This window comes from Merops nubicus, unplaced genomic scaffold (genome assembly GCF_000691845.1).
Source record: "Merops nubicus isolate BGI_N331 unplaced genomic scaffold, ASM69184v1 scaffold11329, whole genome shotgun sequence".
In the NCBI taxonomy this organism is placed as follows: Eukaryota; Metazoa; Chordata; class Aves; order Coraciiformes; family Meropidae; genus Merops; species Merops nubicus.
This window is the reverse complement of record NW_008631695.1, coordinates 56844-80159: the sequence shown is the minus strand read 5'-3', so window position 1 is coordinate 80159 and position 23316 is coordinate 56844. Positions and strand designations below refer to the sequence as shown.

The window sequence follows — 23316 nt, the reverse complement described above, 5'->3', positions numbered from 1 at the left end:
CTGCGTCCTGCAGCTGCACGTCCGCTCGGTGAGTGCCCGGGCCGCCGAGCCCGCCTCCCTTCAGCCGGTCTCAGGCTGCGGGAGGAGCCGCGGTTTGTCCTTCCCCCGCTCCCAGCAGCCGGCCCGCTCTCCCGGCCTGCGGCTTTTTTACGGAGGCTGCGCCGGGTCATGTTGCCGAGCGGAGGCTGCGTTCCGTCTGAAACTCTGGGCTGGCTCCTGGGCGACTTCTGCCCCTTTCTGCATGTGCGTCCGGTCCCTGACCCCGCTGGGTTAGCAGCAGCCGCGCTCCTTTGCAGTCTTGCTTCCCTGCGGAAAAGATCTCTTTTTAAGAGATACTGATTCCTGGGAAGTTGTACAGTGTGGGGAATGTACTCTTGGAAAAACAAGGCGAAAGAAAGCTGAGGAGACAGCAGCATATGCACCCCTTTGAGCGATAGGGTCCCTGTGGGGACAGGATGTGGCCCTGGGCAGCTATGAAGTACCTGTCAAGGGTGTTTATGAAATAAATCAATGTGAAACAGGAGGATTTTATATTAGTCATGTGTAGGACTGCTCCCTTGTGCACTTTGCATAATTTTATGCTCATATACAAGGTGCGAGTAAAGTAAGAGTCTGTATCTTTCTCCTGATAACTTTCAAGAAGTACTGAGGTAGGTAGCGCTCTGTTCTGGAGTTGTTGGCTTCCCATGCTCTGGTCGCTCTAATCCAGAGCATAAGCCTCCTCTCAGTGTGAGTGCTGCCAGAATACTTGCTGCTGAAAGGGAAACATGAGGTACCATCCAAATAGTGTCCCAAATCGGGATGCTTTACCCCATGTGCTAAGTGCCAAAAAGTGCCCAGGGTCAAGGCATTTCTTTATTATAGACTTGCACTAAGCCAAGAGCTAGGTGATTTTCCACAAAGCTAGCTCAGCTCTGCACACAAAATATGGGGTTTTTTATACTATTAGAGGATTGACAGAAACCCACCCAAGTTTACACTTACTGGTTATTAATTAATCCTACATTTGTTATTGGCTAGTTGTGTTTAAATCAGCATACACGCTTCTTGAGGGCATGGAACGGGAAGTAAGTCTTTTTGGTCTCTAGTTGAGTCAGTGGTTATGATCTTGTCCTGTTGCTTTTACCGTTTTCCCCCAGTTTCACTATTCGGGTGAGGCCACTTTCTCCTGGCACTCTTGTCATCTTGTGGCCTTCATTAAAATAGGATGTTCTTCATAAGTTTCTTCTTATCTTGTCTCCCAGGCTTTAACAGTTGAAAGAAAATCAGGCTATCTAAGCCAAGTTTTTAAAAATTAGTAGCTATTTATGCTACTTATCATTGTCCAATCAGTTTTCCAGACTCTTCAGACTTCAGATCCAGAAAGTATATACTGGGAATGGACTCGGTGATCCTGATTGCTTAGCACCTTTGTTCCCAGGCTTGTGTGGCTGCTCTAAAACAGCTGTGAATTTCTGCACATAGATGGGGAGGATGTTGCCTTTATGGTGTTGCTCTGCTATCTGTGTTCATCTGCATAAGACGAGGCCAGCTTCCTTCCTGGAAAGGTGCAGATATGCTTTCCTTATTTGTTCCTACTGCCTTGAGCTACTCATATGCCAGGAGAGAGCAGGGAAGGTGTGTGCCCCAGGGTCGGGCTTCTTCAGTTGTGGTGTATTTGATATTCACCCTGCTCTCAAGTCTCTACTTATATTTTCCACTATAGTGGAAAGAGACAGGACAGGAAATCCACGACGCTGTTCTGAGTGCCCCTTTCAGGACATGTGGGTTGTTCGGTAATGTCCCTGCTGTGCTACGTAGTTCTCCCAGATAATCCTGTTAATGAGTGTATTTAGTTTGTTTTTAAACCAGTTGTTTTGGACTGCTTCCCCCCTGGAGACTAGTTCGGCATTTCACTCCTGTCATGGTTTGAAAACTTTCCAACCTAAATTTCCTTCTGGCTAGTTGATGCCCTACTCTTACCCAAATGTCAACACTGGCCTTTCACTGTATGTTTTTCCTTCTTTGGTGTTTGCTCTCTTGATGCATTTTTTGTGAAGCAGGTCTGTCGTTTCAGAGCTTTGTCACCTGAAGGGACCTGGTTATTCTGTGGGATAATCTCACCAGTCTTCTGATCATCTTAAGGGTGGTGGGGTGCTATTCCTCCACTTTGAATTTGCATTGATCAGGATCAGAATTGCATTCAGCATTCCAGATGGGATCTTACTGTTGCCTTATGTTATGTCAGGGGAAAAAAAGTCCAGTGTTCATCCTCTGTGTCTTAATATTAGTCTCTTCCCAGCTGCACTGCAGTTGTGTCCTTTATTAACACTCTCATCACCTTCCCCTCGGCCAGCTTTGAAGGTCAGCTCCCCCCACTTCTGCCATGGAAGGAAAAGCTGTTGTTAATACACAGTGGGTGAGTCTCATCTCATTGTCCCTCAAACAAGTTTTTCTGTATCTTTTAGTTGACCTCTGATTTCTGCATTTTAATTGGAAAACTTGCACAAGAAGGCCCTGACTTCTTGTGTCGGGGTCAGAAAAATACTAAAAGGCATGGCTCTCAGGATATATAGGGGAACTTTTTAATAGTCACCCTCAACTTGATGCCTCTCAGTTTTGCACATTATTGATGCAGTCCTTTGGCCAGTTCTGTATCACCTTGAGACCTACTAACTCCCATCTTCTGCATCCTAAGTAATGATTTCTTACGTGGCACCATATGATACCCTCTGTCCAGAAAACAGGCTCTCAAGAAATTGTCAGTTTATGCTTGATTATGAAAATTTCCTTGTTTACAAAACAAGCTGCTGGGCTTTTTTTCTACTCATGTTTTCCTACATGTCTTTATTCTTTACTTTTGCATATGTAAATATTCTAATTTGATTGGTTTGTAATTATTCAGATCTCTTTTTTTGCTTCACACGGGTCTTGAGTTTGTTATATTTCAGCAGCTGGAACTATCTTTGTTTTCATAACATAGGTTTTAGCTATATACTGATCCAGCAATTTATACTGTGTCCACTTGTTTTCTCTTTGTTGACTTTAGTTGTGCCTGAAGTTGTGTCCAAATTTCTGATTCCTTTTCTTGTTTGTTTGTTTGTTTTGTTGTGTTTTTTTTTTTCTTTTTCCACAATGCTCTGCATATTTCTCAGCCCTCTTTGAAACCTGTCTGCTACTGTCAGAAGTTCTTCTCTCTTTGTTTTTCATTTGCTTTAGGATACAGGTGAGTTTTGCTCCTTTTGACTTGATGAAATAACAAGATCTTTTCCGATTTGAGCCCACCAGCTCTTTGGTTTATGTCACTGCTAGTTTTCTTCATTTCTGAAAGACTCCTCTTCTGAAATGGAAAGCCTTAGTTAAAGACCTTATTTGGATTATCCTTTGGTTAATTGAAACAGAATAATTTATGATTGCTCAGATTGAAATTTCCTTGTTCTTTGGGGTTTTGTTTGAGGCTGATTTTGGTGCCTACTTCTGCTGCTGGCGTTTAGATTGCTCCTGTAACACCAGAGCTAAATTCACATTATTCTTCATCTTGTTGCTACTTGGAGAATTCACAAATGTGCCAGTGGAGGTAGGTAAAGCTTTATGCACAAAGATGAATTAATAGCATTGTGGATTACTGCCGGGTAAGGAGACTAAAATGGCAATTCTTCACATTGGGAAGCTTACTTTTGCAACTCTTGAGTCCAAAATGCTGTTCTATCTGGAAGCTTGCGCTCAGCAGAAGTGAATACTGTCCTTTGCCCTTCACAGGGAATTCTTGTTTTGATGATAGTGGGCCATTAAAGGGATTTTGCAAGGCCTGCCTTTTTTACTGTTTACATATGAAGCTAGGGTTTTAGGGCTGTGTGTACCAAACAAGTGCCATAGGGGCTTCTGGATCAATAGAATTCTGTTCCGTTCCACGAGGTGAATTCAGTGATTTCTTGATGGCTATTTGTGATGGTACATATTTTCCATCGTCCTGAAAACTGCAGCAGAGAAGTCCGGCGTAACACTATCATACACATTTGTCATGGTCCTCCTAGTTGGTTGTAAGATCATTTTGGTTGGAAGATACCTTTCGGATCACAGAGTCCAACCATTATAACCCAGCACTGCCAGGTCACCACTGAATCATGTCCCTCAGCACCACATCTCCACAGCTTTTAAACCTCTCCAGGGATGGGGATTCTACTGCTGCCCTGGGCAGCTTGGGTTAGGCCTGGACAACCCTTTCTATGGAGAAATTTTTCCTAATATCCAACCTAAACCACCCCTGGCACAACTGGAGGCCTCTCACTTTTCATCTCAATAAACAGGCAAACACTGGTTGCCTTCTCTAAGGTGAAAGCCACAAAACTAAAAATGATTGTAAATTCTAATTCTACCAAAAAAATCAAGAAGAAAAGTGAGGACCAAGCTAGTTCGACTTGCAGTATGTAGGTTGGGGGAAAGAATGTATGAATGAAATCTGTCTCTTGCACTCACTCCTGTTCACACTTGCAACTACTTGAGTGTTGTAGAACCTGTTTAATGCCTGACACTGTTTCAGTTGGGATATCTATTATTCTGGCACTTTTTCTGCAGATTTGAAGCCCTCATTTACATGGAGGGGAAACCCTTTTTCTTTTTTTTTTTTTCCCTCCACAGATATTTATGAGTAGAAGTACTATTTTTTTAGCTTATACTATGTCTATAATCCACTATCACACATTGGTTTCTGTTATTTCTTTCTCCTGAGGCTGTTTTTCTGCTGTTTATATAGTTCTTTTTTAAATCCAGCTCAAGTAAAACGTTCATTTGGGGGTGGGAGGCTGTAACCAAAGCATTTATTTTAATTCCTGTCACTCTCCTCCTTTGTCTTTCTACCTGGCAATTGAAAGTCTGAGCGCTTTCTCCAGCAACCTTATGTTGGAAGAGACAACCTCATATTTATTATGCTGTGATAAAAAGTGAGCAGTAGAGCTGAAGTGAAAGGTGACAATTCTCTGGCTGGGTAATAGAATAAAACCATGTGGCTTGGAGAGAACAGCAAATAGTTCTTCAATGAGCTGTGTACATCCTTGCAGTGAAAACACAAGTAAGAACGTTTGATGTGCATCAGAGATTTAAAAACATAACAACCTCTTCTTACTTAAAGAGTAAGACTTGTCCAGAGAAAGTTGAGAGATTAGTGGCAGTATCTGGCAGCCTAATAAGGAGCCTTCCCTGCCTTGAATACCCCCCAGGGTGGCCAAACTTCTCAGATAAAAATTTGTGTGCCGTGTATCTGATAGTAACAGAACAACTGTTACTTTTTCCTCATTTACAGATCAGAAGGCAAACTTAATATAATATTTTCAAATAAACTTGCCCTTTTTGGTAGCCAGACAGCATACGGATATCTAGGCATGCACAATTACCAGCTTCATTCTCTCTGTAGCTAGGCTAAAATTTGGATAAACATTGGTGTCTTGCCATCATGTGGACTTCATTCTATGTGACTCTTCATACAGAGCCTGATGTGATTAACTCTTCGTTAGTCAGTGTGTTAACCTGGGATTGAGATACCAAGTTGCATTTTGGGTTGAAGACAGTGGAGTGTGCTTACTTACAGCAAGAAGAATTTGGTCCTGATTATTTTCAGATGGTGACTATTTTTCCTACTCAGTTTGTACACACAGAATTGCTTCAGAGAAGACATTTTTTCACTCTAGTCTGTTATAATCTGTCAGATATCAATCAGTTCAGCCTTGACCATTTCATTTTTATCTTGAAAACAGCCATTACTTCTCTAACTAAAGTTCAATTTGTTTAATGAGTGTGTTACTTTTACAGATAACTTGCCCTGGAGTGCTGCTGAAAGACAAAGAGGAACTTTATCTCAGTGTCTCCGTACTTGGACAGTATAAAAAAACTCAGTGCGTCCCTGCAGCATTTCCACTCATCTTTCAAGAAAAACTACTGTTTGAGAAGGTAAGATAATGTCAAAAGCCAATACAAGCCAAATAAAACGCATCCCAAGCTACACAAAAACTCAGTACAAACCCCTCAGCATGAGTAATCACACTGGGGATGGCAGAGTATTAGAACTCCTGCTGCTCTTTGGCGCGAAGGCAGTTGTGTGCCTATGGCATACACACAGTGACTCGGGGATTATGCATACTGATGATCATCAGGTATGATGAGGCTTTTTAGGTCTTTGTTCATTCTTTTGTGGACTGTCCTTTTTCAATGTCTGTTTTCCTGGCTTGGAAGGAGCTGAATGTTGCTGTTCTAAAAATTATGACAAAGTGAAGAACAAAGAATATACGATATAGGAGAGTCAACTTAATTTAGTTGAGAGACAGAATAGCAGCTCAATCCTTTTTGGTGACAGCTTTCTCCCTTTGAGAGACTTTTTTCGTGGTTTGTCACCAGAATTCCCAGATTGGTAGTCTGGCCTTATAATTTATAGTTGTTTATCACATATTCTGAGTCCCTACTAGCTTCATTATTACTACCACAGGGATAATGAAACATAGTATCTTACAGATATGATCTGGCTTCTTGACTACCTCTGAATAATAATACTTTGCCTTTTCTGGTTCTTTGTTTTTAAGCATCCCCTAGCATGTTGAAAACCAGACTGAGTAAACATCAGTGGTGCTCTGGTGATGTGGCTAAACATACAAACAGTGATAATTTTACCAGCTATTGGAGAGTGAAAAAAGGACCATGTTTTTTTAAAGTCAAACACCACAAATTACTTAAAGGAATGTGCTAATACTGTTTTCAGTGTAATTTAGGGGAAGGCCAAGACACCAGGATCTATCTGCTTTGAAAAGAAATGAACAAAGGTGCTGAGAATAGTATCTGTCTTCCTACCAATAACTATTGATTAGGTCTAGATACTTGTGGAGCACCACTGCTTGGTGATTTTCAGTGTTTGGTACCTTGAACAGCAAAGTGATCCACACCACTCTGCTGAGACTTTTGTACAGAATTAGGGTCAAGTTCGTTACCTGCCAAATATCCAGTGCAACGTCCCCCCCTGTTCCTTGCCATCTGGTCACATGGGGTCCAGGTTAAAAGCCCCTTGAACAGCACTCGACATGAATAGTCACTGCTGTGAAAATGAAGCTTACAATGTTACTAATATATTGAAGAACATATTCTTCGTCTACTAGAATTCCAGTATATTCAGCAATTTAGCTGTCTCTTGAAATTTTCTCAAATACTTCTACATGTCTAACTCTTTACAATACCTCTTAATTTAAGTATGGAGAGGTAGCCCTGGATGGCTAGAAAGCATACAAGAAGACCTGATACCCTTCAATTAAGTTGATTATGTGCCAAACCATTATTTGAGTTGGTTTTTTTTTCTTTTTCCAGTGAGGATAGGAGACTTAGCAACTATCTTGGCCAGGAGGGATGTCGATTTTATTTTTTTCCGTTTCTCTTTCCCCAGAAGTCTGTCTGATGACTTTATGACTTTGACTGTCCCATTATTACCATTCTTAATTTCTTTTCCAGGAGTTTGCTGATATAGTTGATCCTGGAGACCTTGTGGAGTTACTGGAATGTAGGTTCTGCTTTTTAGTGTCATGGGTGTGTGGGCTGTAAAGACTTTTTGGAGGTTTAAATGGTGATAGTTTTACTATCAGGAGCCTGTTCTCTGAAAAATCTAGTGGGTAACCAATGTGGTAGGTATATCATGTACTAAATAAGTAGGACTCCAGCACTCGTGGGTTTTCAGAGTTCAAGATTCAATGTTGGTGCAGGCAGAGTTTTTTTTCTCTCTTTTGTTACTAGTAACTTAACCAAAATACTGGTATCTAACAAAATGCCTCTAGAAATATATGCTACATGCTTGAGAGCAGGAAAAGGAAAAAAAGTCATAATTAATGGAAAATCCAGCTGGTTATCAAGCTAGATAATGGATTCCTTTATCTGACCATTTGATTTATTTTCAAATAATATAAGTGTAGAGCTTCAATTTTTGTAAAATTCTTTTAAAAGAAAATGTCTTGCCAAATGTGGAGCATAATGAACTCTAGTGAGACACTGACCCTGTATTTGGACTACAGAAATGTGCTCCCTCATACTGGGAGTTGTCTGAAAAAGTGGCAAAGATTGCATCATCTTCTTTAAAAGAAAGACAAACTGGACAGCAGATAGAACTCAACAAGTTCTAAGTCAAATTTAGAGCTGTCATTTCCACACTGCTAATGCCATTGTGTTCATGCTATGTGGTATTTAGGCAAGCTGGTCTTTAATTTTCTCGTGTTGTTGATGTAGTGGAAATAGTGCAGCTATGTGCAGTGCTATGAAGCTTAAATCAGTGTGGGTTTTGACTAGGAGAATTACTTTCATTTCAGTATTTTTGAACTCATTTAAAAACTTTTTGCCTTTCTAGTTGACACAGCAGTACTCGAACTAATACAGCTCGTTCCTCCAGGTATTGTATCAGTCTCTTCATAAATTATGCAGTTTAATAGGTGAATTTCCATGAGGACATTGCCCATTACAGCACAATCACTTTTTCCAACACACAAACAACAGAGAAAGCTCTTCAACAAATAGTCCTCTGAATATAAAATGTTAATAGATCAAGAGGATCTCATTCTTGAAAGAGAGCAATAAATGAATATTGAAATGTACCATACTCAGGCTTAGGAAAGTGATAATATTTAAAAATGGAAAGTAAACTGAAATCATGCAGTGCACACTTATTAACTGCATCACAATTCACTTGCAAAGTGACTGTCTGTGAAATTTCAGAGTGCATAATCTTGTTCTCAGAATGACACTTTTTTTTCTTCCATTTTAATGGTGACCATTGGGAAAACTGTTATCCTCACTGTAAGTATTAGAGGTCTCTTGGGATATGTGGAGATAATAAATAGCAATTTGTCATACTTCTGTTATTGGTTTGTATGATTATAAAAATCTATTTTAATGAAATTTGAGTGTCCCCATGAATAATGTAAGTCCGTATTTTATTGGAAATGGAGTCAAGTTTTAAAGAGGACTCCTTTGGAAACTCTGGTATTAAAAGCACTCTCTGTCACTTGTCCATAGTACTTTTAAGGCAACGGTTGCTTCTCTCAGGTGACTCAGCAAGCCGTTTACTTGAAGAAATAAACTGAATGTGGACTTTTGTTGTTGGAGGGTTAAAGATTTTGCATAATGAATTTCATTTCAGGATCAGGGGAAGGTGTGATACAGCCCAACATAAGCTGACAAGATGGCTGCAATAGAACTATTTAATTTTTTTTTTTAATAAAATATGTACAAGGTTCTCCCAGGGTAGTGAGAAAATCTTGAGATAATGATTTTGATGTTGCTTGCACTTTTCTTACTACTATGCCTCCTATTACTGATACTGTTACTGTCCTGTAATACAGAATGATGTGGTTTTTCATAAGGGATTGGCTGCCATTAAAAAATATACTGGTTTCTTCTGTGGCATGGAAAGGAAAGAAAGAGAAAAACTACTGAACTGTTGCCTAGAGAAAACTTTTCATATGTCTCTTATAGAACAGTTAATACAATCTTCTTTAATTTTTTATAATAACAGTGAGATATACTTTCAGAGTAGACTTTGCACTTTTCCGTTGCTGATTTAACTTTATGAGGTTATTTTCTTGTGTGATATAAGTTTTAGAGACATGCTGTTAATTTGCAAAGAGCAAAATTTATCTTAGTTTCAATATGGTCTTGTGTGTGGTGTCTGTTCTATATCTGGCTTTGTCTATTTTCCAATTAAAGTATATCTTTTCTTTTTAGGAGGAAAAATTCTAGCTACATATGAAGAAAATACAAGAGATTTCCTGTTCCCTGACCCTAAGCGTACCCATGGGCACCATGGTTTAGATCGTGAGATTTTAATGAAGAGGTCCTCTTCCTTTACAGTGAGTGAATATCTGTGGATTGTACTTATGATACAGTATGTTTCACTGAAGAAACCTCTTGAACTACTTCAAATGAAAAGCGATTACTTCTGACAGGTTTTGCCATTTCAGGTGTTGAATGTACAGATCCACAGTTGAACTTTGGCAAAGGTATAATCTTTTTTTCAAAACGCTTCAAGAAATTATTTAATGTGAAAAAGTTAGTTTCCACTTAGTTTGCAGCGTGGCACCATGACATGTCTTCCATTCAATTTATTCTGTGGTGCAGCTGGTAGTTGAAGGGATGCAAGAGAAGAGGGAGATGCCAACCATCTTGACAGCTCTCAAGAGATAAACCTTGCAACTCTCCCCCTCAGTCTCTCTTTGTAGCATTTTGTTTCAGACCATTTTTGGTACTATTTAGGACAACAACAGTCAGTACGAATTATTAGTGCTATGCCGTTTGACCCGTGAGCATCCCTGAAGTGCAAGATCACCACTAACATAGTAAGTCACTGGGATGTGGCTGAGTGCTCGACAATTGTTTTTCAGCTCTAAAGCCTGGTTCTTAAGGCCTCTTCAGGCCATTAATGCTCATTTAGTAACTTGCATTTTCTACAATTTAAAAAAAGCTATGATAAATGACAACTAATTGACAGAATGAGTGCAATGAATTAATGTTAATTTTCTGGAGATGAGGGCTCAAGTACATAGTAAATGAAGATGAATTCATCTCACACTACCCTTTGGTAGAGTTTAACTGTTGATTCTTAGGTGTCAGTGGAATAACTCAGGAAGGCACTTTGAAGATGATGGTGATGACGTGGGAGATGTTTGGGGTCTTATTTTGTTAATTTTTACTAATGGATTGGCAGGACATTGGCTTGGGAAGATAGGGACTCAGTCGTGAATGGATTAAAAACACATGACAGGAGGGAAATGCTGATTAAAGGTCACTGGTATCTTTTATCTGGCATAATCTTTCCCCTGCAAAGGCAACCTGGAAGTCACCCAGTCACTTGCAATTAGAAGTGCTAGTTTGGTGTCTAATGCTGTGCTATATTTCCATGAATGAAAGCTGTGATTTTGGTCCTGCAGCAGCTTAAACTGTCCCTGCAATAATCGCCATTATTTTTTGGCATCTCTTTGATGTGGCTTATCCTATGGATGATAGTGGTGACTCAAGAGGCTGGCTGGGACTGTACTGCTTTCGGATTACTTACAGAGTAGGTACTTTTGTGGGGCTGAAAAAGAATAGATAGGCTGGTAGTAATAAATGAGGTATAGTCATAAATTAGGAAAATGGCTTCAGATTTTGTGGAAGCAAAACCACTAGAGAAGTTTACAGGGTTTTGTTGGACTGAGTTCTTCAAGGCATATTTTCTAATAAAAAGAAAGTACCATTATTTGTGAGCTGCGAGAAGATGTGATCAGAGACATTTGGATATGTAGCTGAATGATGACACTCCAGTAGCTTTGAAAGTTGACCGGCTTAAGATAGAAATGTACTTCCGTGTCCTTGGGAGCAGCATAAATGAAATCCATCTCTGCCCTGGAACAAGGGCTGCAGAGAAGCATGTGTTGCTCCATTCCATCAGGAATGGAACAACAGGAAGAACAGTGTCAGGAAGGGTTTTGAAATAATGACCCCCTTTTCAGGAATAATAAAGAAGCTGTGTTTGATAGAATTGAAGAGTGGCTCATGGAAGGAACTTGTGGTTCCTCTCCTTCCTTGCCAAATGGGGTAGCTGTGAGGGGATTTTTACCTCCAGTAGAAATGCAGTTTCAAATGTCTCCATCTTGTAGCATTCCCTAAGCTTCACTGGCAGGTATCTGCTGCTAACTCAGCCTGCACCAAGCGCTGAATGTGAATGCTAAGCAAAAGGGAGTGTTAAACAGGGTCGTGAGAACCCTCACATTATTCCTGTGCTATGCTAGTCAAGCTGTGTTCTTCCCACATGACAAGTTATTTATAGCTAACTGAGATTTTGAGTATTTTTTGACTGACAGCTGTGCTTCAGTGACACTTTTGTTCCAAATAAATTTGTCTTGTACTAAAAAAAAATGAAGGTAGCAACAGCAAGGTTACAGTTGTGGAGCTGGGATAGGTTGTGACAAGCAGTGTCTGATTAACACTACTAATCTGCCAGTTGGAAGGAATCCCAAGTTGAGAGGATCAGAACTCCTCCAGAAATCTGGCACTTGGCTGATAATGTCTCTGGCTAAATGTCTTGTGAGGCTTAGAAACACAGTACTCATACAAGACGTGCCTCAAGTTATCTCTCCTGGTCCAGTGTTGCCCAGCTGAGGCTTTTGCTGGCTCATCTGTATTTCTCTGCAACCCTTGCCTTTCAGAATATGTTTAAGCTTTGACTGGTGGTGACTTCTTACAGATGTTCTTATCACTGTTCTCCACCCTCATGCAGTATTTGCCATGTTATTTCAGTTTCTTTTTAGTTATGCTATCTTTCATTAGTATACCCATACAAGACCTTCTATTATATTCACATATACTTTTTTTAAGCTATGGACTTGTACTTGTGCTCCTTGCAGTCAAAAGCTTATATTGGTCTTGTTTTCTAAGTCATGTTCTTCTAAAGATGAACCACCATACAGTCGTGCTATGATCGTATTAATATTATGTCCATATCACTTCTGTTTAATGACTGGTACTGACAAACCTGCTCAAGGCTGCAGACACCACAAAGCTGGAGGCAGAAGAATAGATCCCAAAACCTTTTTGACTGGATTTTCCTTTACAGATATGTTTGGAGCTATTTGGCAGTCTTTACATAAGACTGTATGGAATATTCTTCAGCAATCCCTAGCTTAGGAACTGCAGAAAACAGAAGAACTCCTCTGTTTGTTTTTGGCCTATAAGTTGCTTTTTACATATCTGTGCCTATGTATGTGAGTGCTGTCCTGTATTCCCTTGTCACAAAACATTTCTACATGTTTTGGAAAAAAAAACACAGTTCTGTGTGATTTTATTTTTTAATTTTTAAGTTTTTTTTTTTCAGCTCTGAGCATTTAACAATTCTGTAATCTTTCCCAGGCTTTGTAGGAGCAGTAGGTGCTCTATTGTTGCTTTTTATAGAACAGTTACTAATTCTGATGTGTCCTTTCTTAAATTGTTGATAGCACTTGACAATTCATTACTAATAAAAATGAGTTGATTAAAGACAGTCAGCTTTAAAATCTCTTTTATATGCCATAACTTGACTTGATTGAATGCTAGACCCTGTTAATTGCTATGACTGAGCTTTCTTGGCATTTTTTTTCATTTCATTTCCATAATCTAACCTGGGGCTGGATCCTATTCCCTTATGGGAAATCAGTGTGTGTTTGGGCAGGTGGCAGAGAACAGTTTGGTTCCGCAGTAGACTTCACTCAAGGTTCCTGCTAATTCTTAAGAATGTGGAGCAGAGTTACAAACAGACCAGCTCCTTTTTGTTTCTCAGTGATTTTGTGTGTTCATGTGCACAGATGCCCCTGCATGTAGATGCCTCAGGGCAGCAACCCCTGTGTCAAAAGAAGAAAGGGTGGAAAGTTCTAAGGACACTTGATTCTCTCTTTGCTCTGCAGAGCTCTCTAAGGTGCACATAGATGATTCCCACTTGTTTATGGCATATATGGCCTTTAGTGCTGTTTTGATGTTGCTGGTTTACAAAATGACACTTGTGTAGCATAATCTTTGCCATTTACACACAGTAAATTTTGTATACATCGGCCAATTCTAACTGAATTTAGCAGGAAGCAGAACTCTAAGAAGTATACTCTAAGAGGTATTATGTTCCTAGGCATGGCTGCAGTAAAAGAAGAATTGTACAGAAACTCTTAGCTACGTCACGACTGAGGGACTTGGTGGCCATTAGCACCTGTGTACTGGTCGACCAGGAGGTCCAGTTGGACCCCACTGATTCCTAATTGATCCAATTAGGGCTGCCTCTTCCAGCCACATGTGTAAGAGGGGGTTGAGAGGAAGTGGACCACGGTTATAGAACATGGGAGACAATCCACAGAAATCAAACTCTGCTCTAATGGTTACAGAATTAAGGGTATTCTTAATTGTACTGTTACAAATGAACAGTTTTTTGTAGTGTAATTAACTAATTTTCAAAATGTTTTTACAAAAAAGATTTCACAATTGAAATTATTTATACATAAGTTTCTAAAGTTAGTGTTAATGAAACTTCTAGAGCATGCTTGGATTTTTTATTGATGTTATACAGCATGGCATGAAAAATCTTTAAAAGTGCTTCTGACAAAGAAATGTATTGAAATAAAAGTCAGACCTCAATTGTTGTACGAAAGCAATATAATCATCTGTAATTGAATTGTCAGAAATGCAAATGTTAGCATCTTGACATTTACCATTGCTGTTCTGTCTTTTCTAATTATCTTTATTAAAGGCTAAAATTAACAAAGGAAATGGCTGAAAATTAGGAATGGTTTGTTACATTAGGTGACATTTACTGCTTTGATACCCTTTATCTTGAGTTGGAGCTTGATGTTCAATTATTGTCTCTCTTCTAGGGAATTGCACCAAAATTGAGATTTTCTACAAGCTCCCTTATTACAGAAAGTCTCTTAAGCTCAGGAAGGAGTCACATACAGGTTAGCATAATTTAATTGTTTGCAATTTAATTTCTAGATTTAATAGTGATAGCCTTGGTTCCAATTTTTGCACATGCTGCTCACTTCAAACTTTTCTTATTCTTTTGTTGTGGTTAAAACAGTTATCATGGGTGCCTGACAACTTGATTAAATTTTTAATAAGTGCGAGTAAAGAGTGGTTTTGGTGCATGACAGTAAATTCTGAGAATTCTTTGAATCTGAAACAATTATTAGCTGCTATGTTCTATGATCGGCTGAAGTGTCAATCCCTGGTGTATCTTTAGGTGGGAAGATGCCTTCTCACCATTTCTTACTGCCACTTAAGGACGGGGAAATCTGGGTGAAGTCAGAGAGGGTACATTAGCAAAACCAAAACAATTAATTTAATTGTTTTGCATAACGATATCAGTAATGGAAATGAAGATTTTTGTTGAAAAGGCTGTCACTAATACTAATCTGGAAATGCTTCCGAGTAAAGTTAAATGTCAAGTAGCTGAAGAAACTGGGGGGAAAAAAACACCCCTGATGTGTTTGTTCATTTGGGAGCACTCCTTTCTCACAGACTGGAGTTTTGGTTGAATTTCCTGGCACAAGCTGGCACATAAAGTTAGTCTTCTACCCTCCATTTTTTTTTCCTATATGATTGAAAAATGATTTGGCAGCATAAAAATGAAATGGTTGTCAGGAAGGCTTGCATGCAAAGAGGGTTAGGTAACTGTGACCGACCTGTTTGTGGCATTGCTTATTGGTTTATTGAGAAATTTTTTCCAAATTTAGCAAACAAAATGTATGGAGACACTTAGATAAAGAATTAAGAAAATCAGTTACAATTGTCATTGTCAGAAAAATAGCTTCCCTAAAGGTGACTTCAAAAAGGGCAGTTTGATTTAAAATATAAGAAGTCCTTAAAACTATTTAATGTGTGATGAATGGCATATCAAATTTGCATGTGTTGCAGTGAAGTTTGGTTTCATGACTGGTGTAAGCCAGAAGCCTGGCCTACTTCTGGTGAAATCAAAATTAATCCTAGAGAATTAGGTCTGGTTTTGTTTGGGCCAGTTCCATGTTCACTGCCAGCTGCTCAAGTGCTGAGACAGACAGTGGCATGAGTAGTCCGTGTGGTGCCAGGTTCAAGCTGTGCTGGTACAGAAGAAACACACAGCCTCAGCCTCGGTAGTTGTTGGGTGCTGAGGGAAAGCCTTGAAGGCAAGCTGGACATTGCTGGGTTGCTTTCCCAGAATCTGAAATCGGTCACTCAAGAAGTTCACAGTGACTCGGGTAGGGTATCAGTCCTGATTTTGGGGTTGCCTTTGCTGGTAATGACAACAGAACTTAAAACAGCACCACCCATGTCCCATGTTGTGGGAAGAGGTGGTGAGGTTGGTTGTTTCTCCACTGTCCTTTATTCTGCTGTGTATTTTAAAAGCAGTATCAGCTCAGAGGTATTCCTTTAAGGCAATATTTGATAATGGTGAGATTTTAATAAATTTTAGCTAAAAAATCCATGTTTTGGATGTCAAGTGACAGTTGTACAATTAAACAGCTGCTTTGCCTCTTTGCAAAAGTATTCATGTGATTTGAGAGGATCTCTGGAAGATGGTCTTTTAAAGTGTTTGGGGACTTTTTTGGAGAGGGAGTGGTGTCTTTCACCAAACATAGCTTCGTAATTAAAACTCTAAAGAAACAGTAAATTCACCGTGATCCAAGAAAATATAAATTTCAGGGAATGTAATTACACTTCTGAGACTTTAGACAACTCTAAATGCATATAATTTTAGGTTACTAACTAGGTTTCTATTTTATGTGTTTTATTTTAAAGGGTAAGGATTTTAAAAGGTTAAAAAAAAGTTTAAATAGATGAATAAATGCTTGAAATCTGTGTATGTCCAATGCAGGTTAAAAAGAACTTGTGACAAAAATGTTTAATTTTTTTTTATTCTCACTCTGTGAGAAAACTAATTGGGCAAGTATCAGACACTTAATAGCTGACCTGTAGTAAAGTGTATTTTAACCTCTTTCTGGTTTCGGATAAAATGGTAAATACATTGTTGTGTTTAAAATTGCTGTTTGTTGCAGTTTTGTGAGGGGAACTTGAGCTGACATGGCACATATTTCTGTTAAAATTATTACTTCCCTCTTTGCATCATTTTCAGCGATCTTTGTTCTGCCTGCTGTCAAACCAGATAACTTCTCTTTTTCACTTTAGGGTGACTTGAATTGGGTACATCACTCAACCCCAAATGGAAAACTGCAAACAAAGTTACCAAAGAAGAATACTCTTTCACCTGAGAAAAGCAGGCACAGCTTAGCAACAAAGAACTACGAGCTGCCTACAATAGCTTCTAAATCACGTTCTCCATCTCCGTACACTAGAAGGCGAATGTGTGAGCTATCAACAGAAGCCAGGCAGCGACTGGCCCATTTAAACCTCGGTCCTTACGAATTCAGAAGAGAAACTGATAAACCTCCATTTGTAGTGAGACGGGTTTGTATTCTCTCTGAAGTGCCTCCAGCTTAAGCCCAGATCAAATATTGTTCTTTCACTAAATACTGCTCAAAAAATTCATTCAGCTCTTAGTTTAGATGAGTAATTTCTCTCTCCTTAAGTCTGTCACGTAGTGATTTAAATGTAAAATTAACTAAAATAAAATTTCTTTTATCCACGTTAGTAACAGACAAAGATCAAATTCTTTCATGAATATCTTGGTTAAATTCTCTGAGGCCCCATTTCTTTTCTTCCAGCACACTAGACAGGATAATAGGTGTATAAATTCAGCTTGGAAGTAATTGATATTAGTATTAAAAATTCCTGAATAAGACTTTAAAGAAAGACTGTCTAGTCACATTATGAACATTTACACTTCCTCTTTCAACTTTTTTTTTTATGTTACCATTCTATGATCTTTGAAACACTTCCTTTCCTCAGAGCAACATCTCTAACACCGACTTAAGAGTTCATAAGCAGCCTGACTTTAACACCCATATAAGGACTTTGTGCTAACCATACATGAAAAGTTGTTCTGAAATTAGGTGCTTATTTAAAGAAACCGTATTCAAGTGCTTTAATACAAAGGGAGCAGTTTTCCCAGGCTCTTGGAGGGTCATAGTCTCTTACATATATTTTTTCCTCTTATTTTTTCTTATGATTGCAACAATCCTTTATTTTTAGAAAGCCACTTTAAATGTGTGGGCAGAAAGAGGACTGTTCAGATTCTGTGCTATGACATAATGATTTGTCTACTATTCTGGGTACTTGTCACAGCCATTGAGATAATTTAACACTTAATTAATTTGCTTTTCACTTTAATTTTTTTCTCATTTATGTACAAATGTAGTAATATCTTGTTAAATTTTAGAATTCTTTTCCAAGTTTTATTGTACATATAGGTACTTTTTAGAAATTCAGATTAGCCTTAATAAGCCATTAATAATTTATAAACCTACTGTTTATATCTCTGTCAGATACTTTAACTCATTTTAATCAATACTTCTGTTTTTTGATGTATAGGTGAATTTCACAATTTAATTATGGCATCTTTAAGCACTGATTACTGATTTTGATTCCTTGGCTTGTGTCTTAATGTACTATATCCTGATCGTCATGGCCTTTCTAGATTAAGAGTGCTTTTTTTAGGTTGCTTTTGCTGCTGTGGACTCTTTTGGACCAGAGATTTTGTGTTACATGAAGATTAAAACTAGATTATGTTGAATGTAACTTTTTAATTAGGAAGAGATTCAGATCTCTCTTGGTAAGATCTGAACTGTTTGGAATAAATAAGAGATAATAAGAATTGTTTAAAAAGACTGCACACGTTGTAGATGGAGAGAAACCATCCATATTTTATATTTTTTTAACAATATGCTATTCAGTGTTAGCACTGTTATGGTTTATGCACAGTGATGCTACTAAACAAAATGAGAAAAATGTTGTGAAAATAGTTTTAAATCATATTTAGATAAGAATTAAATATTTCAGAAAGGGCTAGATGTGATCTTATGAACGAAAACAGAAAAAAAATTAGAACTTGGTACATTTGATACTGAGTATTTTTAACAGTCTTTTTGCTTCAGGTTGAACAATCAAGTCCTAGTATTAAACTTCATACTTGCTGTCCCACGCAAGAAAGCTCAGCAGAAGCCTGGACCAAGGCAGACTATGGTCAGTAATTTCTCCTATGTATTTCATTCATTATTTTGTTTCCTGCAGTAGTTTAATGAGGTTATTTTGTTTTGGCTTTTCATTTATTATAAAAAGTTCTGTCTATAAAGGGAAAAAGGTGTTCGTCCTTCCTAGGAACAGGAAGAACACCAAATAAGTTACTGCTGCAAGAGGTTGTTTGGAATAGTTCTTGACCTGCTGAAAGTTGGAACATAGTTGTACACAACATGAAAGTAGGAGTAGGAGTAGAAAATAGCAAAGCCCAGGCGAGTGCTCGGTTCCACTCCATTTGTTTTGATGAGCTGGATAGCAGAGCAAATCTGTGTCACGGTCTGTGGGTGTGTTGATCAGTCTTGGTGTATTGATCATTTTGAAGTGCAAGGGCTCTGTTGCTTTAGAAATGAATAATGTTCATTTCAGCAGTATTTTTGAGTAGTGGATCAGTGACTTACCAGTATTAATGAGCATCCAGGATGTGCTCCAGTGTCTGCTTCAGCATTCATTGGTATCAGTAAGTGAGGGTTTAATGAAAGGTATGGGACCAGAAATTTAAGGAAGTACCCTAAAACTTGTTTTTATTGCAAGTGTCTGGCAATATGAGGATTTTAATGAGTCTCATCAGTATTTGTTTGTTATGTGTGTTCTGCCTCATTTTTATTGCACCTCCTCACTAATTATAAATTGTTATATAGCTAATCATTATGAACTTGTTATTTTACATTTGTTCTTTGGAGTAGCACTGGGTGCAGGATTGTAAAAGTTTCATGTTCCCTGTGGGATCACACTTACATTATCCAGCTACTACAGATTGTAACAGACCTGTTATCTTCTGATACCACTTCATACTTAGGAAATGAGTTGGTGGTTTCTGGACGGTGGTTAAGAGATCAGAATCTACCTCACTATTAATATCCAGCAGATTCACTGGTCGCCTGCCTGTGTGGAAAAAAAACCCCACATATTACTAGGATTAGGAAACTTAATATTGACAGTATAGTTCAGCCCCACATATGTTTCCATGGGCTTCACACTCATGTTTGTGGGTCAGCAGTGAGGGAAGGAATGATGAGGTGCTAGGAGGAGGGAGAGGTGTTGTAGGGAAGTTTGTTCAGAGAAGATGAGTAAGGTAGTGTAATGTACATGAGAGTTTTGGGGGATGGTAGAGTTTGATTTTACATTTAGGCAATTAATAGCTTAACAAAATGTGTCGCTTCTGTCCATAGAAGACAGTGCGTGCCCTGAGTCAGTATGATAAACATGGGATTCCGTTAAGTGTGAAGTCATTGTTTTCAGCTAAAACAAGTGGTTTCCTGAAATATTCTGAGCACGCTGTTTAGAATTTCACAATGTATAATACTAATAATAAGTTGCTTTAGTGCTGGTTAGGAAACAACTGCTTTACACTTATTACTAGCGGTAGTAGTATTTAACAATTACTATAACCTATTTTGTAAAGATTTCATAAAAAATGAAATATTGGACATTTGGACATTTGGATTTTCTTTTGAATTTTTTCTGCGATGCACCTTTTTTCTTTCTCCAGATCCTTCTCTTCTTGGCAGCTACAGACCCAAGAAAGCTGAAGTGAGTACTCAGAAGTGCTAGTGTTTACACATTGTTTTTGGGAAATGCTGAGTGAGAAGCATTGTTTTGCATAGGTATTTTTAAAATTTTATCTCCTGTAGTATCGGAAGCAAGAAAAGGGACGTTTGAAATCTGATCTGTCTCAGTTTAGGCCTGGTGACAGATTATTTACAAATAGAAATGTGAAATTTAACACTTTATAAAATAGTCGTGCCTGTAGGAACAAAACTTCCTCCTCCTTGGTGTTAAAGCTTGTGACAAGGCTGTAGAAGAGCCTTTAAATGCTGTTTGCATTTGCCTTCCCAGTCATTCTGAGAGCATACTTCATTCTGGAACTCTATGGAAAGGCAGCACTGGTACAAGAGGCAAGCCACTGTTCTGTTATGTCACATCCTTCCTTTTTCAGACTTTAGCTGCTTTGTGTATTAAATGGATCTGAAGATTAATGTCAGTGTTCCTTTGCTTTTTGGAGTTTATTCTTTCCATCCATTTATTTATTTTTTGCCTGGGTTCCTGAAGTACTGTGGAAATTGTGGGTTTAGGCATTTAATTATGTACACCCTCTTAAATTTCCTGATGGGTGAGAAAACTGATGATAACAAGGAGGAAGGAAGAAGGGGAACTATAAGGATAAGCCTTGATATATGCTAAGTGCTCTTCTGTCAGATTCTAAACTTTTATTACCAGGGATTGCAGTTTAGTGTTCCACTTAAGTCTAATATATTGTGCCACTTCTAGATTGTTCCATGGCTGTAAATGAGGAAGTGTGAAGAAAATAGAGAATTTCTACTGAATATGCTAAATATGGTTTGTGTCCTCTTCCCCCATCCTTCTGCCCTCCCTCCACTACACCCAACGGGAAAGTGGATTTTAAGATAATCTGACATTGGAGAATGCAGATAGCTGAGCTACAGGTTAACTCATCATGTTCTTGATGCTGCTAATCCCTTTTCAAAAAATCAGGGCTGAAGAGAATGTATCTTTTTCTTGAAATATAAAACAGATTCACTAAAGAACTGATTCTCAAATCTGAAGGGAAAAAAAAGATCTGCAGCCTAGAAAATGCTAATGAATAATCTGAGTATTGTTGGTATGGTTTTGTTGTGGGGTCTGACATTTTTCCTCAGCTTTGGGAAGCAGCTCTTGTAAGAAGTCCCCATGCCAGGGAAAAAGGGGTAACACACTGAGACATTTTAGTGGTGTTTCAGATTAAGAGGAAATATGAAGGGAATCACTAGTATAGTGAAGAGTAAGTAGAAGATGAGTGGGTGGGCCTGAGTTTTCCTTTGAGGAACAACAAATCAAGAGGAGAAAAAAAATGTAAGAATGAGGAGTCTCAGACTGAGAAGTCCAAGGTTTGTGTTGTTTAGACTCTTGGGCATCATTCTGAGTCTCTTGAGATTCATGGGAAGGGCAAAACTTTAAACTGTGCAGTCAGAAAAGGTGATAAAAGGGCTGTTACAGTAGACTTTGCTGTAAGATGGTGTGTTAGATACCAGCGGAGTCCTTTGACACTTTAACAAGGGCTCTCTCTATGAAATGAGGGTCCTTGTTTTTTCCCCAGCAGGCAGATATTCCCATGTGTATGTGCAACCTTTAACCTTCTGGTTTGAAAAGTAAAAATATGAAAACTGTACAACTTGATTAGTACCTTAAGGGTGCCTACAAGAAAGCTGGGGAGGGAGTTTTTGCAAGGGTTTGTAGTGATAGGATGGTGGTAATGGTTTCACATGGGAAGAGAGTAGATTTAGATTAGATGTAAGGAAGAATTTCTTCACTATGAAGGCGGTGAGACGCTGGCACAGGTTGCTCAGGGAAGTTGTGGATGGCACATCACTGGAGATCATAGAATCATAGAATGTCTGGGCTGGAAGGGACCTCCAAAGGTCATCTAGTCCAACCCCCCCTGCCATAATCAGGGACATCTCAAACCCACATCATCAAGATGCATAAGACCAGGTTGGATGGGGTCTTGTGCAACTTTGATCTAGTGGAAAGTGTCCCTGCCCATGGCAAGGAGGTGGAACTACATGATCTTTAAGGTCCTTTTCAACTGAAAACATTCTATGATTCTGTTATATTTATAATAAATTTTAGAAAGGTTTGGTGTTTTGGTTTTTTATTTAATTTTTTTTACAGGCAAAGTCTACTCATGGAAAGGACTTTGAGAGTTCCCATCTTTGCCGTGAGGATGTGATCTCAGATCCACGCAACAGACGGTCCCGCTCTGCTGGTTCACTGGAGCAGGCAGCACCTCCAGCATTCCAGAAGCATTCTCCAAGTTCTGTGCTAAACCGATCTTCTCTAAGGGAAAGGTAATGACTTAGGTCTGTGTGTGAAACTTTGAAATTGTTACCATGAGCAGATGATAACAGGATTTGCATGACTGGCATGTTTGGAGGCGTGCAGTCTGAAGAGACTGAAAAATCTTTCCCCACCAGCTATGTTGTTGTTTGACTTGTCTTCAGGTGCTGCATTTGCCTTCACCTCTCTGCTTAGTGAACACAACCCTAACAACATGGCAACCAAAAGCATCTTGGATATCTCTGCTGCTAACCTCCTCTAAAACAAGGAAGCCCCAGATTTCATGCTGCCAACATCCATTTAAAGCAGAGAATACTTAAATAATCACTGTTTCATAGGTGATTAGAATGTAAATATAGATACAGGAGTGTAAATATAGATACATGTCAAGCAGGTTTTACAGGGGGTACTTGGAAGCCTTTTTTCCCTCTGACTGGTGTTTGTAAGCACGTCCTTGTGGCTGTGCTGTGGTCAGATGTGTGACTAGAGTGCATAACACGCTTGGGCTAGCTTTAATGTAGTCAGTGTGTTATTTTCCAATCTCTCTGCTTTATTGACATGCTAACATTTTGTTGTTTGAGTTGAAACGTGGGCCTCCGCAGCAATTGCGTGGAGGTTAATTGCTATATTTAAATTATTTTTCTTGGTAGGCTCCACTGATCCCAGTGGGGTTGGGGCAGACAGCTTCTAATATCCCTTAGTTCAGTGGATTTCAATCCCTGGGCTGACATTTTGGGCAAGCCTTGCAGCTTCAGTGTCTCATGAGGGAACAGAGTTTTTCACACTCCAGTTTTTGACATTTTTTCAGGTCCCCCCAGTCCTTTGAGGAGA

The 23316-nt window shown here is 38.9% G+C and overlaps 1 protein-coding gene across 1 annotated transcript in view; it reads left to right on the top strand.

Moving 5' to 3' along the window:
* Positions 1-4: 4 nt before the first annotated feature.
* Positions 5-23316, top strand: part of SPATA6 (spermatogenesis associated 6) — a gene marked incomplete at its 5' end in the record, with an annotated part of 39036 nt that continues 15724 nt past the window's right edge. The window contains 10 exons of the mRNA XM_008947665.1: positions 5-28; positions 5785-5922; positions 7462-7510; positions 8345-8386; positions 9718-9842; positions 14358-14438; positions 16645-16923; positions 18510-18597; positions 20141-20181; positions 22321-22496. Coding sequence (XP_008945913.1) covers positions 5-28; positions 5785-5922; positions 7462-7510; positions 8345-8386; positions 9718-9842; positions 14358-14438; positions 16645-16923; positions 18510-18597; positions 20141-20181; positions 22321-22496 — 1043 coding nt within the window. The remainder of the gene's footprint in view (positions 29-5784; positions 5923-7461; positions 7511-8344; positions 8387-9717; positions 9843-14357; positions 14439-16644; positions 16924-18509; positions 18598-20140; positions 20182-22320; positions 22497-23316) is intronic.